The following is a 19,319-nucleotide window of genomic DNA, read 5'->3' on the forward strand; positions in this document are numbered from 1 at the left end:
CTTGACCACGGTCACCTCTATGGACCTTCTATAGTCCAGCAAGGAAGTGGAGGTCCAGTTGTACGGCACAGGACATTCGCAGTTCATCAGAGCCCCGGCTGCATGGCAGTGGTCACGATGTGCATGTGGGGTTGATTTGTCTGGGAGAAGCATAATATAACGCTAAGACATCTGTGTGCTTTTAACACATGTCCACACCAGACCTTGACCACGGTCACCTCTATGGACCTTCTATAGTCCAGCAAGGAAGTGGAGGTCCAGTTGTACGGCACAGGACATTCGCAGTTCATCAGAGCCCCGGCTGCATGGCAGTGGTCACGACGTGCATGTGGGGTTGATTTGTCTGGGAGAAGCATAATATAACGCTAAGACATCTGTGTGCTTTTAACACATGTCCACACCAGACCTTGACCACGGTCACCTCTATGGACCTTCTATAGTCCAGCAAGGAAGTGGAGGTCCAGTTGTACGGCACAGGACATTCGCAGTTCATCAGAGCCCTGACTGCATGGCAGTGGCCACGACGTGCACGCAGGGTTGATTTGTCTGGGAGAAGCACAGTATGACGCTAAGACATCTGTGTGCTTTTAACACATGACCGCACTAGACCTTGACCAATATATATATATATATATATATATATATATATATATATATATATATATATTAAAATAGTAAACATGCCACATGATATCGCCCCAGTCTTTTGTGTTTCACGTTTTAGGTCCTGACTTCGAGTATAATGCATGTAATACATAAATTTATTGTCGCACTGAGATTGTTTTTGTATGAAGATATACAATTTTATGATTCAATCACGTTTTGGTTATTAATGTAGATTTTCATAATTAACAAAAGTAATTTATGCATCATAAATAACTTTTGAGGATAATTAAAGGATATTATTTTATAAAAAGCAAGGGCGGGTAATTAAACCAGACTTAAACGTAGTAAATCAGTTCTGTTTAATGAAGAACACATGAATTACATATTTCACTGATACAATTTTGTTGCCTTCTATTAACTACGTATATAATTATCCATTACAATTTAAACAGTATATAAAACAATCTCTATTTTTCCAATCCTCCAGTATATTTATAATCTTTAAAACATGCGAGCCATAATGAAAATGTCCTTGATTTTATGTTCCGTACTTGCTTTTTGCCAGGGATTTTCCAGCTCAAACCGTAAGTAGATTCTACGATTTATTTAAGATTTTACTGATTTTTATCAAAAGATTACATTATTTAGCAAGCATACATTCTGGAATTGGGAGCCATTCTTTTAACAAAAAGATTTATCCAAGAAACTAAATACCGTCCTTATTAAGAAAAGTATTCAATTCCGTATATTATTTTTAGCTATTAATATTTATTTTAATTTTTGATGATTGTGTTGTAAGCAAAAAGCAATCTATTTTACAAACATTTATTCTAAAATGGAGGTCCATTCTAGTAATAGAAAAATTATCCAAGTATAAAAATATGCAATTTCGAATATGAAGGTCAATGAATTAGAGTGGAAAGTTGTACGTAGTGGTTTCAATTCTACATGATAGCACCCAAGTCATATATAACAATGTATACATGATATTTTAATTCATGCAGGTTACGTATTTAGTATTATATAGTCTATTGTCTACCGGTTATTTTATTAAAGTTAATATATATATATATATATATATATATATATATATATATATATAAGCGATATGAAAATTATATATATATATATATGTATATATATAGATAGATGTATATATATATATATATATATATATATATATATATATATATATATATATATATATAGTTTTCATCTCGCTTATATATATTAAGCTTAATCAAATAACCGGAAGACAATAGTCTATATATAATACTAAATACGTAACCTGCATGGATTAAAATATCATATTTAGACATTTAATTGTACGAGGGGCGTGCAATAATAAATGCCCCTTACCCACTTCCCATAGCAGTAGAGCAACGAAACTTGGCACAGTTATTAATCTTTTTCTACATAGAAACCAACCAGTGTTATACATTTCTGCCATCGTTTCATACAACTCTGGAGACCGTTTTTGTAGAACACCCCAGGTTTGTCCTCCAATCACGACGTTACTTCAGAAATCAAGGCTGCGGCATCTGGGAAACGCTTTCCTTTCAAAAATAACTTCATGGCTTGGAAGAGGTTAAAGTCAGAGGGTACAAGGTCAGGAGAGAAAGGCGGATGGGGGAGGATTTTATAACCACACGCCTGTGCTTCTGATCTGGCTACATATGAGTTGTGGACCGGATCGGTGTCCTGCAGGAGGAGAGTACCTTTGCTGATCTTGCCTCGCCTCTTGATTTTGATACTTCTCTGAATTTCCTCAAAAGTGAAGCATAAAAGGCTCCTGTAATTGTGGTACTATTTGCTAGGAAATCTGTCATCATTACTCCGTCCTGGTCCCAGAAGAGTGTGAGCATGACCTTGCCTATGGAGTGCTGCGCACTTGCCATCTTTGGAAGTGGTGAGTTTCAGTGCTTCCACTGCATTGACTGGGTTTTGGTCTCTGGGTCATAGTGATAGACCCAGGTTTCATCCTGTGTAATCAGTCTTTTGAAAAACTTTGACTCATCTTCTTGGCACATCTCCAAATTCATCCTCAAGTACTCGACGCGTCCTCGCTTCTGGAATGGTGTGATCAACCTGGGAATCCATCTGGCAGCCACCTTATGCATATGCAAATGGTCATGAATGATAGTTTCCAAAGGCGCTGTACTAATCCTGACATCTTAGGCTATTTGGCGAATAGTAATGCGCCAATCTTCCAAAACGGCAGCCTGAACTTGACGAACAGACGCCTCATTAATGGCAGAAGGGGGGGCATCAGGTCTGGAAGCTGTTTCTACAGACTTCCGGCTATGCTTGAATTCACGATGCCGGCATTTTACAAGGTCATATGATGGGGCATTATCACCATAATTTTCTTTTATTTCATCAAAAGTCTCATGTGCTGTGCGTCCTTTCAAATACAACAACCGGATCACTGCTAGACATTCAACAGCTTCATTTCACACCTGGCTCAGTTCAAACACCTGTAAAACAGAAACCACAATTAGTTCAGAGCTGTAATTTGTCACATAACCCGTAGAGATATAAATCATTGCACATGCAAAATTTCAGCTCGATCAGAGAACTGGGAATGAGTCAGGGGCATTTCTTATTGCACGCCCCTCGTAGCTTCCAACTGGGCGTTGCTTGGCGGCTTGCTAGTTTATATATATATATATATATATATATATATATATATATATATATATATATATATTAGCATTGATTTATTTTTCTAGTTCCTCCAAGTAAAGGATGACAACATCAATTCAATCAGAGAAACTTTCAATTGTGAAGACCTACAGGAATAATTTGCTTGTCTTAATCCAGTTTTAATAAACAGAACGTAATTCTCTATGCGCACCATTACGAAAACTACCACTGATGATTTTACGATATTTAGTACATTTTCTAAAACGATACTAGTAAAGAGTGGAACAATAAAAATGCTTCCCTAGAAAAGACGACATAATTTCTGATCGATGGAATTCTTTTTTTTATACAGACCCTCTACTAATTGACCAGTTGTGTACAAATCTTAGGGGTGATAAGAGCCTCTATAATGTCTGAAAGTGATACAGTGTTCAACGAGCAAAGTTAGAGATGCGCCGCTGTAAAACTCATGCTTTATAGTAAATAACTACAGGACCATTTCCAGCACCCTCAAAATGCAAATCCGGATGGTTCAACGCTTGAACCACAACTTAACAAAGTTTCCGGACACGGTTATGGACTTTGTTGTGGTTTCAAGTGTGGCCCATATAATACTACGTCACCTCTTCCAAGTCGGCTTGAAAGTCAGCATCAAAGTGTATATGATGTGGCCATTGGCAGAGATTGTGTGTGGCAACAAGACTAGGCACCTCCCCACCAGTCAAACGAGACTCAGGCTTGGCTTCAGAAAGAGTGCTACGCATTGTAGCTTTCTTTCACTGGTCCCGACGTGAACGCGATTATTACCATTTTGGTCATCCCTCAAGAACATCAGAAATATAACCTCCCACCACACTAACGCCAGCTGATCACTGCCATCCGCCGAGTATTCGCAGATCACTCATCGACACTAGTGGAAAAGGCGTGCTCCCCGTTCCAGACCTGAATCGAGACGGTGATTGAGGCTGAAGGACCCTATATTGCATAAATATCAGCTCTACTACATAATGAAGGTACTCGAATTGATTTTGTCAATACACACTTTATAATAAAACTTTAATTTTTTTTTTCTTTAATGCGAAAACTGTTGAGTATTGTTGTCATATTTGGGCTGGTACATTGCTACTAGTCTCTCGCTCCTAGACAATGTTCAGAAGAGAGTCGCCAACCTGATAGGTCCTGGACTGTCATCTAAGCTTCACTCTCTGTCCCATCGACGAAATGTAGCATCCCTCTGCCTGTTCTACAAGTACTTTAACGGTGAATGCTCCGACGAACTGCAAGCATTCGTACCCCCTCGACGTTAATACCCCGACAAACCCGACAAGCAGCTTAATCACACCCCTTCACAATAGAGATAACTAGATGTAAGAGAGCCTTCTACTCCAGTCGTTTCTTCCCCAGAATCGCTAGACTTTGGAATTCCCTTCCAGGCTCTTGCTTCCCCAACTATACTGACATGCAGAAGTTAATGTGTAACGTGAACCCACATCTCGCTGCCCAGCTTCCCACATAGTACCCTTGTAGAGTATGTCCCTGAGAATAGCCCCCTATATAAAAGTAGCAATGTGCTTTGTAGTGGATGAAAATGTAATTAAAAAATGGCGAATCTATAATAATAATATATACAAAATCTGAACAAATTAAAATATCACATTTAAGCGTATATTACTTCCTGACAAAGCCGGGCGCCTCTCCCCCGCTAGTTGTTTACAATATCTTACTAGATTTTCGTTTATCTAGCTAATTCTAATTCCTTTCTCTTCGCAGAAGTCAAAGGATTTAAACACTCAGGTTACCCTTATATTGCGTTCTTTACAATTTTTTGCACATGAATCACCATTTATCAAGGTCCGAAGGTCAGTCAAGGATAAGATTTCATGGGTATACATTAATCAATGTTATTATAGCGTAGTAAACATAAGAAGTTCGAATTTTCGATTACTTAGGGGAACAGTTCATTAAGAACCTGTTTACGTTGGACTAGAAGACAATCAGAATATAGTCAGCTGTCAAGCAGGCAATCGGAAGAGAGTTCCACAGGAGTGCAGTTAATCTACATTTAGGTTTAAGCACAGATAAAGACTATGCGAAATTATTGATAGTGGTTTTGGCTAGACGAGTGTTTTTCGTAAAAGTTTTGGGATGGGGACCATAGATTGAATATCAACTTCAGTCTAAACAATCTTAATCATTAATATACTTTATATTGTAGTGTATTTTTTAACATGTTCATTTAAAAATAAACGCTGACTCTTTTGGCTTGATATTTATAAATCTAACCTTTTTATTCTCGTGTGTGCTCATATCATTCTATGTAGTTTTATTTTATTTTTATTTTTCAGACACATCTTAACCATTCTTGATTCACTTATTTTAAAACAATAACCTGACTATTTTTTTCGTTTTTTTCTTACCATGTCACATCGAGGCAGTAGTGGGGAGGGGAAATCCTTATATATTAGCTTATTTAGATGACAGAATAACTTTATATAAGTACGATACTTAATATTAACAGCCATGGTAAGACACAAAAAAAAATTTTAATAAAAAAATTAGAAAATTTAAAAAATAAGTGCCCCCCTCGCATACTGCGATCTCTTTTCTGGACACCTATTCCGGGTGTGTTTTCGTAGTTATAATGTCTATGCTATTGATCCGTTACTTCAATGAAACACCAGGAAGAGGGGTCCTATAAGTCAGCATTGACTTTAATCGTGAATATTTGTCTCGTTGTCTTATCTTTTTCCTAAATCTTTTTGTTAAATATACTATTAACCAATACTTTTTCTTATATTAAACGAGAGAAAAAAGTCTCCCCAAAAAATTGAACATTTCCCAAATTATATTTTCATATTATCTGAACTCCAAAATACGAGGCTTTATTTTTATTTTTTTATTTAAAAAATATAATTTTTTTTAAACGAGTTAAAAAATAACCAGACTTTCCAATTCGATAAAAGTTCCATTATAGCATATTTATTATGGGGTGGAGCTGGAACGGTCGAACATACTTGCATGAGGTCTCCGAGCCGTGTGTAGTTATTGGAATTCGACTCGAAATGTAGAAAGCTTAGGCAAGAGAGAATTCTTAACCTAACAGAAGCGAGGATTTTTTTCTCTACTGTAGAAGACAGAACTTTTAAGTAGTATACTTAATATCTGGAATTACCATATACTTGCTTGTATTAATAAAGTGGCCTCCAGAATATTCATACCAAACCACTGAACATAGCTTATAATTTAACTTTCACTATATTCGTAACTGAAATATGCAGTATCTTAGCTGTGACACTAGGGCTATTTTTTCTGAGTGGATGCTATGCTCTGTGACTGACCTTAATGTCTGCCTATAAATACAGAATACGAATTCCGAATCGCCATAAACTAGTTCTTCTTGTAACTGGAAAAAAACACCTAACGGCTAGCTACGAAATCCCAATATACATTTTACCTCCAGGACGACTACCTCTGTCTAACCTGCATGCAAAAAAAAAATTCTTCAAACGAAACCTTACCTGAACTCTAAATCCTAATGGAGATCTACTGTTATTTGTAAGTAAATGACCCCTGTCTCTTGAACGGTAACAACCTGCTCCTTCCCACCAAGCCGCCACTTAACTCCTACACTGCACAGCATTTGTAGTGGAATCATTAACTTCGAGCCCCTAGCCCTCAGTAAACATCTATACATTTCTATCTCTTAGACATGCATTAGAGTTCATTCCTGTTCAGTTAGTTATTTAAAAACCAAAGTATGCACTCGGAAGCAAAGCGCACTGCATTACATAACTATGTCTCCTCCTAGATAGTTTTGCAACGATTAATACGAAACTGGACCGATACTCCTTGTTATGCTAAATGTCCATGACTCTGGCTTGAAAGCTGAAATTATCTTCCCTCAATAATAGAAACACACTTTATACCTACAACTTCAACTTTATTTCGCATCTACTAAAAGCCTGCCCATATATCTATTTACCTGATTACACATGACTCAAAACTTATTGTTTTATCCGTACTATATTGCTCTCGCATCTCAAACCCTCCTGACATCTAAAATATAGTTTGGGCACAACTCGTAGTTCAATTCTTAACACCTACTCATACTTTAATGTTATCCTAGACCAAAGCTAACATAAATAAAATAAAAAATATAAAGGGAAATCCTCAATCCACATTATCTCCTTTCTAACAACCCTTCTTACAATCTTAGTTGCTTACACTGCATGAGCTCTACTGACCCTCTTTATCCAGTAACAATGAAATAGCAATGCCCCTAAATCACTTTGAAGAGTGTAACTATTAAGCATATATATATATAACCTATACAACTAACCCAGCATATATATATAACCTATATAACTAACCCAGTAACATTAACTAACCACGCCGGGTCGCAGAAAGACTTGGATTAGAACCCAGGCGCGGAGCAAACTCTCTCAGTGCTGATGGACCTAGTTGATCTTCCCAGATCATCCATCTAGAAGAAGGAAAACTCTTAAACTAAACCAAAGGGGAGGGAGGCCTCTTCAGTCTTGGATGACAACCTTCATAAGGCTGCTGACTCAAACAAATTACCGGTTTGCAAGCCTACATTGCTTAAGTAGTAGATAGGTTCTGCCTATAATCCGGCTTTCATACTCCCTCTTTGCCTATTAGTCAGGCGCAGAGACACTATCACAGTGATTCGACAGAAACACCCAGTGGTAGATCTTGTTTCTTGTCTAGGGCAACGAACGCCATTTTCTTCACTTCCGACACACCCCATCCCTAAAACTAGGCACATGAGAGTGCTTGAGTACCATATATGCCTGAGCAATTAGATTGGGTTGGCCTTCCTCTGATGGGTTGAGGGTACCGGATTGACAGTTACTGGCTGCTGTTTCCCACTGGTTGTGCAGGGCCCTAACTCTTTGGTAGCGCTTAAAGCGGCTGCTCCATCAAAAGTTGTATAATATCGGGATGTTTGTAGTGCCATGTCGCGCAAAGAAAGGGACCTTGCACTCATCCCCGGTGGGCTTTCCTGAGGTCACAATCCTAATTGAAGAAAGGTCAGCTGATGGTCTACTTGTGATGCATGTCTGATGCTCTACATAACCTCTTGTTCAGTTCCCCCTTAACTAAACTGAAACTCTTTAAAAAATCTGACGACAGTACAATCTAAAAATAAGCTTAAACCAGGCTTAGGGTCAAACAATCCAACTTGCCTCCTCCCTTTGAGGCTTGCATTCACAAATATCCGTGGGCTTAGAACTAATTTAGTTGATGTTGAATCATTTCTTTTAACAAATACCCCGGATATCTTAGCACTAAGTGAGACTAACCTACACTCCTCCATCCCCTCTAACTACTTTAATATCTCCTACTCTGCCGTAAGGACTCTGACAGACACATACACTGACTTGGAATTACATTCGTAATACCCTTCCCTTGACTAGAGAATCAAACATAGAATCGGATGATCAAGCCTTTATGTGCTTTAGACTAATCATGCAGCACAACATTAGCTACTTTTACTTTTCTATCGCTCTCCCCCGACCCAGCACTGCGCCATAATAAACAAAATCTCTGACAGCATAGACACCGCACTCTCCCTCGACACTAGCGCAAAAGTACATGTATTTGGTGACTTTAATGTTCACCACAAAAAACTGGCTCCGATTCTCAACTTACACAGATGCAGCGGGCAGTACAACTCATAGCTTCTCTATATCTCACTCCCTATCACAAATTGTTACATTTCTAACACGTTTCTCTGTCCAGGAAGAACAACACGCATCACTTTTAGATCTGTTTTTTGCCACAGTTCCCGATCATTGTATAACGAATGCCGACAGCCCACTTTGGAATGCTGATCATGCAGTGATAATGGTTGAAATCGCCCTAAACTCTAGAGCCAAAACTGAAGAGCCAGTGCTCAAAACAACGATATATTATAAAAAAAAGGCTGACTGGAAAGCCATCAGAGATCTTATTAGAGATGCCTCATGGGGAAATAATTTTGCTGAACAGTGCGCAAATGAGACCACTGAATGGTTCAAAACTGCAATCGAAGCGCATGTTCCCATGCGGAAATTGTATAGTAAGCCCCACTCTCCCCAATGGTTTACTTCGACTTGCGCAACTGCCATTGCTCAAAGACAGCATGCAAATTTAACCGACATAAGTCCAGTTCAAACAGACAGAAGTACATAGAAGCTAGAAGTAACGTTAAGAAAGAAATAGCAACAGCTAAGAGAGAATTTACAGAAACCACTAAAACGCATCGAAGCACAAAAACTAGGAACTCGTGACTTCTGGAAAATCTTTAACAGTGTAGTAAATAATGGGCAATCAACAATTCCCCCACTAACCAACAAGCACGAGGTTGTTTGCTCAGCAACCAAGAAGGCTTACATGCTTGCCAGTCGGTTTGCCTCAAAATCCACACTGGACCCTTCCAACCACCCCCTACTTGAATTTCCTATGCGGACAGACGCCACGCGAGACGATTTGAAAATCACCCCTTCTCAGGTGCATGCTATCATAAAAAACCTTGACACTTCATAAGCATGGGGACCCAATCTCATCCCAGATGTGCTATTGAAAATACTCAGCCGAAGTAGCTCCAGTTCTCTCCAAACTCTACAACAAATGTCTTAATTAATCTTGCTTTCCGGGCTGTTGGAAAACTGCTTCTGTGGTACCAGTATTCAAGAATTCTGGCGAAAGAACTGAACCATTAAATTATCGCCCCATTAGCCTCCTCCTACTTTTTGCAAACACATTTGGGACCTTAATTAACCATGCTCAAGCTCATCACCTTAGAGATGCTAAACTTCTGGCTGACCAACAATATGGATTTAGGCAAGCCCGTTCCACAGCAGACATCCTCACTGTAATCTCTTAACGTATATACCATTCACTGGAAAAAGCGGGGGAGGGCAAAGCGGTAGCACTAGATATATCTAAGGCTTTTCACAGGGTATGGCATGAGGGTCATTAACGAAAAATTAAGTCATACGGTATCACTGGTAGAATACTTAACATAATTAAATCCTTCTTAGATATGAGAAAAATCCAGGTTGTCCTGGATGCTCGTACATATAAACAAAATGATATAAGTGCGGGAGTGCCCCAAGGGTCTATCCTTGGACCTCTAGTGTCCCTGAAATTCATAAATGACCTCCGCGACAAAATTGCCTCTGAGATGGGTATATATGCTGAAGACACCACATTCTATAACAGGCACGACAGGAAAACAAATGAACACACATCTAAAGAAATGGAAGAATTACTAGAGGATGACCTCCAATCCGTAGTGGAATGGGGACAAAAATCGATGGTCACGTTCAATGCCGCCAAGACTAAAATAGTTTCATTCAATAATTACAAGAAACCGTCTCTACCACCTATCGCAATGGTCAATGCCTCTTTATCTGAGAGTACATCTTTCAAACTGCTTGTCCTTACGTTCACAGGAAACATGAGTTGGAACAATTATATTTGCGAAGAAGATAGGCTCTCTCTACCATGCTAGAAAACTACTAACACCCGAAAGTATCTTGTACCTCTATAAGGCCACAATTCACCCATGTATCGAGTGTTGCTGTCATATTTGGACTGGTGCATCTGCTACTAGTCTCTCGCTCCTTGACAAGGTTCAAAAGAGAGTCGCAAATCTGATAGGCCCTGAACTGGCATCTAATATTCTGCCTCTGTCACATCGATGAAAGTTTTCATCCCTCTGCCTGTTCTACAATGGTCAATGCTCGAACGAACTGAAAGCACGTGTGTCCCCACGACGTAAACACCCTCGACAGACCCGACAGGCTGCTAAATCCCACCCCCACACTGGACAGATCCCTATATGTAAAAGATATTTCTACTCCAGCAGTTTCTTCCCTAGAACGGCTAGACTTTGGAATTCCATTCCAGGTCCCTGCTTCCCCAACTGAACTGAAGTGCAGAAGTTCAAGTGCAACGTGAACCAACATCTTGCTGCCCACATCCCTACATAGTACACCAGTAGTTCTTGTCCCTGATAGTAGCCCCTTACACCAAAGTGGCAATGTGCCTTGTCTGGGTTGAAAATGTAATAAAAAAATTACATCCGCCTGGAACTATTAAGCAACACCCAACTACACATCTTGATTTCAGTGATAAAAGAATAAAATGGCTGAAAATAATAGGATATAACCGGAGAGCATATATATATATATATATATATATATATATATATATATATATATATATATATACATATACATACATATATATATATATATATATATATATATATATATATACACACACTAGCTGTACCGTGCCACGCGTTTCTGTGGCTCAGTTCGGTGTGATGGAAATTCTAATAAAAAGAGAAAATGCATGTTTCTGATATTCTTAGTACAGCAATCCACTCCAAAAAGTAAAAAGAGGCGAAAATGAAAAAAAAATGGTACTCTGGCAGAATTGGATCCTGATCCTCGGGATTACCGTAAATCCTGGCTTGGGCTCGACCAACAATCAGTGGATAAAGCTGAACGTAGCAAAGATGTTGAAACGCTAAATGTTTTTTTTTGTTTGCTGTTGCAATATTTTGTTCATATAATGGGGTATTTATTTAAATGCTGCCCACGTCAGCATTATTTGGCACAAGGCCTGGAAAGTGGGATACCGGCAGGCTACCCTAAAGGAGGGGCACTCCTGCAATTTTAAAAATTGCCTGAGTAACCCCGTCGGCATTCCCCGGTCGGGGCGCCTCAGGCAGCAAGCAATAAACTTGCCCCACCGGAAAGCCCGGTGGCAAGGAAAGGGAGGGTGGACCTCCTAGCTATTACCCAGGCGGTGTACCTCAGTCAAACAGGTGCTGGACCGGTTCCCGGCCCCTCACCTGTTGGGCTGAGTGTCAAGTGACGAATACTTTACTGGTACTACCCTGTCTCCATGCAGCCGAAGCCGCTAGGAGACCTTCCCCATCATAGTGAGATATAATGGGGTAGTTATTTAAATGCTGCCCACCTCAGCATTATTTGGCACAAGGCCTGGAAAGTGGGATACCCGCAGGCTCCCCTAAAGAGGGGCACTCCTGCAATTTTAAAAATTGCCTGAGTAATCCCGTCGGTATTCCCCGGTCAGGGCGCCTCAGGCAGCAAGCAATAAACTTGCCCCACCGGAAAGCCCAGTGGCAAGGCCTGGGAGGGTGGACCTCCTAGCTATTACCCAGGCGGTGTACCTCAGTCCAACAGGTGCTGGGCCGGTTCCCGGCCCCTCACCTGTTGGGCTGAGTGTCAAGTTACGAATCCTTGACTGGTACTACCCTGTCTCCATGCAGCCGAAGTCGCTAGGAGACCTTCCCCATCATAGTGAGATATAATGGGGTAAATATTTATTTTATTTGACAAAATTAAATTTATACAAATAAAAATGTGGCACAAGGCCGAAAAAGGGGAATGGGGGTTAATGTTGACCTAACAAACATAACGTTAACTTAACTAGACTCTTTCACCAAAATACCAGAATCACTCTGTGCACATCCTACTTTAAACCCGAAAGTTACAAATATATATACATGATGTGGGGGGTTGGGGATAAAAATCTTATTTACAAAATCGGATGAAAAATATACAATGATAAAAAGTGGTTAGTAAAAAGAACCCCCTCACTACTAATTGTGGCGGATAAAAAGTTTTGTCAGTCGAAAAGATGTAGGTCCCACGAAAACTAACTTTATTCAAACACCACAAAAATGGGCTACATCGCTGGCAAAACAGTCTATCCGTCACCTAATGGGGCCGAGATTGGGGATTATCGAACCAAAATCGGGGGGAAAAAACCGGGGGACGCTGGGACAAAGATATAATGGGGTATGATCCCACACAGTCGGACGACTCTATTTATAAACGATGCTGCTAAGAACTGACGAATCAAATTAATTCACGTTCTGCTACAAACCAATCAGAAACCAGAATTGCTTCATAAATATTACACCTTTTCTGGAGCAATTTCACATGTTCTTTCCCGGGTTTCGACACGGTAAGAATATTTTGTTCTGTGGAACTGTCTACTACAAACAAGTCACCTCCCAGGACTTGTGTGTAACAGCGAACCATCTGAAACTGTTCTGAAACTCAAAATGGCTTACACTTCTAGATTTGTTTTCTGTATACAAAAATGTAGGTTAGTAATTAATATTTGAGTGATGGGGGCGGTTACTATACACAAATTCGAAAAAGTTGTCCAAAAACAAATAAATGAATGCAAAGGTGATGTAAGTTACGTTTCTACCTAACTGGATACTTGTTTAGTGTTTTTATGTAATGTAAAATGTTTAATCGGCTCGAAAAACAGAAATGGTTCCAGACTCTGTTGAATACGTTAAGTTTGGGAAAGTAAGTTGAAAACTAAAATCTGTACAATACACTGTCAAAAACCCACCGAATATATGTTACCATGACATAGGCTGTTTGTGACAGTATTTTTTTTTTATAGTTTTTTTAGTCTTAACTCACTTCCTCAAACTTATCGTAATCAACATTGTCCGCCGCCATTTGTATCTTTCAAATACACCAATAAACACTGTTTTTTCGAGCCGACTAAACCTTACATTAAATGAAAAGGGGTTGTATTACTAAACACAGATACAAAAACGTTGCCAAAAAATAAATATATAACAAATAAATGTTATCAAAAGCAGGAAAAGTAAATGTTCTACCTAACTGGATAAGATTGTAGTGTTTTTATGTAATGTATAATGTTTAATCAATTCAAAAAACATTCAGTGTTTATCGGTATATTTGAAAAATACAAATGGCGGCAGACTGTATCGAACACGGTAAGTTTGGGGAAATTTTAGGAAAATTAGTTTAAACTAAAAAACTATACAAAATACTGTTAAGAACGCACTAAATATATGTTACTGTGACGTAGGCTGACTTAATAAGTGGTTTTAAACTTTTGCTCGATACAGATGACTTTTAAGTGCCCTTTTTATTGATTACCTGGTTTGAGGATATTTGTACAACTAAACGGCTTATCTGCCCCCAAATCCGGTATTATTTTACTTTAAGGCCCGTCTCATGTTCGTATATAACGAAATATTTTATTGTAGATTTCGCTGTACTAGAAATAAATCTGCAAACCGTTTCCGTCGCAAAAAGAAAGTTTTCATGATATGAAGAAATTACTTTTTCGAAAAGTAAATTACACTTAGAATGAGCGCCCACTTTCTGGCCATCTGAGAGAGGGGCATTTTTCTGTGTGTTTCTTGGCTAAAAAGTTTTTTGTTTGATTTCTTTTGCATAGTAGTAAACCCTGAACTCTGGGACTATTTTCCATTTCACAGCCGTAGCTTTCGTTTATGCTACGCGCGAGCATAAACGAAAGCTGTTTAGCCAATAAACATGAGGAAAATCCCCCCCTCAGGTGGCTAGAAAGTGGGTGCTTATTTTAAGTTAAATTTGCACGGAAAAGTGATCGACTACTTTTCGAAAAAGTAATTTCTTCATATCATAAAATACTATTTTTGCGACAGAAATGGTTTGCAGATTCGTCTTTAGCACACCGAAATCTACAAAAAAAAATGTTATATACGAACGTGAGACTTACGGCCCTTCATGGAAAAATTTATCAAAAATCCGGGAGAAAATAGTTTTCAATAAAAACAACCGATGAATTCGATGGAAAAAAATGGATGCTATTTTTTTCAATAACATAAGAAATTAAGAATTAGACACATTTATTTTAGGTAGGCTTCACTAGAAAAGCTTTTAAACATAAAAAATAAGAAAAACAAATGGTGCTAGTGCACTTACCGATCCGCGCTATTTTTTAAAATCGTATTTCCATGTTCAATTAAAGTTTTATGATATGTTCTTTTTTATTCAATTGTAAGGTTAAAGTACAAAAATATATATATAATTTAAAAAATAGGAGTTTTTTATCCATCTATTAATTAGATAGTTAAATGTTGTAATTCGAAAGTCGTCTACGTGTGGTGCACGTGAAATGCTCATTTCTACCGGAAATGAAATGGCTGACATCCTGCAGTTACGAAAAATAATTTTATTTTATTTAATATATTTGTATAATTTGCGATCTTAACGATCTTAATTTATTTTAATAACATGAAAACATACCTTGACTTTACAGATAAATTTTCTGAAAATTTCAATTAAATTGGTAATGTAGAAATATGGTTCTATCGACTTTGAACGCACCAAAAATTACATTTATATATATATATATATATATATATATATATATATACGTAACTCTCGTAGTAAAAATCACACGTGCATAACCCTTTTCTTACCCTGACACGTTCAGGTAGAAGTTCCTCCACACCACCCTCCTATACAACTCACAGCCCCAGTAAAATTATGATCGATTTTTATTTCAAATTTACATTTTGTTGTGAAAAGTTTTGAATAATCTCCAATAGGTCCTAATGCGATCTTTCCCTTTTTTATCCCGGAGTTTTTGGTCATCTTTCTTTTTTCTATCCTCTTTTTTAGAGAGCTCGCAATTTTTTATAAACTCCTTATGAACATTTTATACTTATTTGAAGAGCTCCATTTTTCTTTATGATTTTCTCTCTTATCTATCCAATTTTTCTTTTTGGCGTCGAGAGCTGCCAGGTCGCCTGATGATGTCTCTTTGACTGAAACAGATGGCTATTTTTAGCAACCATATGTAACTGTTTACCCCCGAGTAATAAATAAAATTTTATATATATAAAGAACGGATGGAATATGTAAATGTAATCGCCCCCGCCCCCCAAAAAAGTATGTGAGTCCCTCTCCACCAGATATTTCGGCAGAAGGGCTACAAAGAGAAAAAAACTATTCTCCGGATATTTAGCACTGGACCCCCTCCCAAGAAAATATAATTTAACATAAATCATTTGTTTGAATAAAAATAGCAGTGAATGCCCGTGCAATCGCAAAAAATAGAAAAAAAGAGATCTACCAAAAATTAATTCCAAAAACAACTAAATGACATTTTGCATCATTTTAAATTTCTAATGTAAGCATCCCCTCCCCCCGAAAAAATTGAATTTGTCCTATTTTGGGGCTCGTTCTGTTTATAAAAACTTTTAGGGGAAAGTACATAATGGTCTCATAAAAATTAATTAAATTTATCGTTATTTTAGATTTCAAATGTAATCCCCGCTCCCCCACCACAAAAGAACTAAATATTTTTGTATTTGTCATGTTTTATCCTCCCCCTCGATCGCCAAACTTGAAAAAATGCTAGAGATGACATGTTTGTGGACAAAAGTGAGTTTTCATTTTATGTTACATTTATATAGAAAAGTTATTCCCCACGCTAAAATGTTTTTTTTTTTTTCAAAATTTCTTCTTCCATATTATAAAGACTGCTTAAACGTATTTGGTCACAAAATAAACAGGTCATAATTTTTTTGGTCAATGTCAAATTTCTTTCCAACTCTCCCTAAAACTTTAAAATGACGACTGTTAATGGTTTTTGGTGGTGCTGTAAACGAATATTACGAATATTAGGTTTAAATTTGGGTCAGATAAGTAGTTTTCCTGATATCAAGGAATTACTTTTTCAAAACGTAGGGGATCACTTTCCTATATAAATTTCAAGTAAAATGAATAACCACTTTCTTGTCACCTAGTTATTTCCTCATATCATAAAACAAATTTACTGTGATATTCGTTTTCAGCACCCCCGAAAATTGGCGCTGTTTTTTTTTACTAAGAGATGTGTTCATTTTTCATTTTCTGATTTAGAACGCTAATTATGCTGTTAGTAAGTTTACAAAACCATACATATAAAAGGTATGTACCTATCTACGTGATTATATATATAAGTATTTTATATTATTTAATTATTAACCACGCAAATATGGATACCATCTTTTTAATCCGTTTTAAATGTATCTTTTTTTAATTTTATATACAATACAATCTTAAATATTCGTCACCCTTATATAAGAATTTATATCATGCTATTTTTATTTTTATTTTATTTTATTTTTTTGCTATATTACAGATCACTGTGGTACACACACTTACAACCCACGTGTGGAAATGTGCTGTAATTCAACAGTTGTGAGAAAATCCGGAATCGTTCCTAGCTGTTGTGGAACCGCAGTATATGATCAAGAATTTCACATGTGTTGTGGAGGTAAAATTGTAAGAAAATCCGGAATATTTCCCAGCTGTTGTGGAACCGCAGTATATGATCAAAAATTTTCCATGTGTTGTGGAGGTAAAATTGTAGGAAAGTCCGGAATCTTTCCCAGCTGTTGTGGAACCGCAGGATATGATCAAAAATTTTCCATGTGTTGTGGAGGTAAAATTGTAGGAAAGTCCGGAATCTTTCCCAGCTGTTGTGGAACCGCAGTATATGATCAAGAATTCTCCATGTGTTGTGGAGGGGAAATTGTAGGAAAGTCCGGAATCTTTCCCAGATGTTGTGGAACCGCAGTATATGATCAAGAGTTTTCCATGTGCTGTGGAGGTAAAATTGTAAGAAAGTCCTGAATCTTTCCCAGCTGTTGTGGAACCGCAGTATATTATCAAAACTTTCCATATGCTGTCAACGTAAAATTGTAATAAAATCCGGTATCTATCCCAGCTGTTGTGGAACTGCAGTATACGATCAGCTATTTTTCATGTGTTGCGAGGGTAAAATTGTGAGAAGATCCGGAATAAATTTCAGATGCCTGTGTTGACAGCAGCATTTCTCAAAGATTTGGTATTCGATCAACATTTGGTGGAAGACATGCAGAAAATACTTCCGTTTTTAATAGAGGTTATTTTAGAGATACATTCCGATTGAAACCTTCTGTAAAATGTTATTTTTGTTTTAATTTTTAATATGTTTAATATTAATTGAATCCATTACATTTCGCAAAATGCATGTATTTGTGCTTCCGATTTTAGTTTAGTTGTTGTTGAACTGCAGTTTACAATCAAAGATTTTACATGCGTTGTCAAGGTAGAATTCAACGAAAATCCGAAATATGCCACATTTGATGCCTCTTGTAATAACATTATTTCTCAAAGATCTTGTTTTTGGATAGCATCCGGCGTAAGACAGGTATATTATGCACACATGTTTTTTACAGAGATTATTTTGGAAATACTATCGTCTGTAAACTGCTGAGAAATGTTGTTTGTGTTTTAATTTTAAAACTTTAATATTAAATGATCCATTACATTTCGCAAATTGCATTCATTTGTGTTTCTGAGTTTAGATGAACTTACTTTCTTGATCCGATATTTCAAACAATGCAATTTTTTAAGTATATTATTAAAGTTCATTAACATTCCTAAAATGCCAGTCGAAATATCCATTATTTGTTTCATACACCAAGATAAAAATCACAGTTGTAATGCATATATACAATTTCAAATTCTATACATTTATTAAACCGACTGTAGTATATACTGAAAACAATAATAACATGATACAAAATAAATATTTAAATGTCAAAATTCGTTTCACCCAACTCATAATTTTCATTATCAATTTTACTATATAGTATTGTATTTTCTCATTCTATGGCGTAATTCTTAAATCTGCTGAAGCGTAGTATGTTTGCTTTATTGTAAAACTTAATGGATTTTTTAAATTTATAAAAAAATCATCAAAGAATAATCTTACTGATTATGTAAAAAAAGGTTAACTTTTTTTATTTAGTTTACTTATTATTTTCTTTTAGCTGGGAATGATTAATCCAGTCGAATGCTAGATATTACCGCGCTATCTCATACATTCCAAATGATATATTTTTTTAAGATTAAAACCGCGCCTTTATGTGCAAATATTTGTATCGGTCTTGTAATTTTTCGCCATATATATTTGACAACTAGTTTGGAAATTATGTTCCCTGGTTCTTTTAATTACTGAACTAACGAGAATGTTCTTATAATTCCAGGTTTAATTTTATTTATTGCGGACTATTATCCTCATATGTTCGTAGTTGTTTCACAACGTTTCTGCCAACTCTTCCTCTGGCTTGGTCAAGTGGTAACCACAACTAGATAGGAATTCTGAATCTCCTAACTGCATCCACTGCAATTACTGCCTTCCATAGTTCACTGGCC

The 19,319-nt window shown here is 37.2% G+C and overlaps 1 protein-coding gene across 1 annotated transcript; it reads left to right on the top strand.

Annotated features, from left to right (window-relative positions):
- Nucleotides 1-1,000: 1,000 nt before the first annotated feature.
- LOC145276695 (uncharacterized) lies at nucleotides 1,001-18,438 on the top strand. The gene is made up of 2 exons (XM_080127888.1): nucleotides 1,001-1,190; nucleotides 17,257-18,438. Exons 1-2 carry the CDS (start codon nucleotides 1,115-1,117, stop codon nucleotides 17,748-17,750), a joined length of 570 nt encoding a protein of 189 aa, XP_079984014.1. The 5' UTR covers nucleotides 1,001-1,114; the 3' UTR covers nucleotides 17,751-18,438.
- The last annotated feature ends 881 nt before the right edge of the window (nucleotides 18,439-19,319 follow it).

This window comes from Euprymna scolopes, chromosome 1 (assembly GCF_053919585.1).
Source record: "Euprymna scolopes isolate OS-2025 chromosome 1, ASM5391958v1, whole genome shotgun sequence".
NCBI lineage: Eukaryota > Metazoa > Mollusca > Cephalopoda > Sepiida > Sepiolidae > Euprymna > Euprymna scolopes.

Excerpts from the sequence above, each read along its gene's own strand:
- LOC145276695 (XM_080127888.1), top strand. The coding sequence starts at position 1,115 with ATGCGAGCCATAATGAAAATGTCCTTGATTTTATGTTCCGTACTTGCT. Across the intron at positions 1,191-17,256 it reads GGGATTTTCCAGCTCAAACC|ATCACTGTGGTACACACACT; the intron begins GTAAGTAGATTC and ends GCTATATTACAG.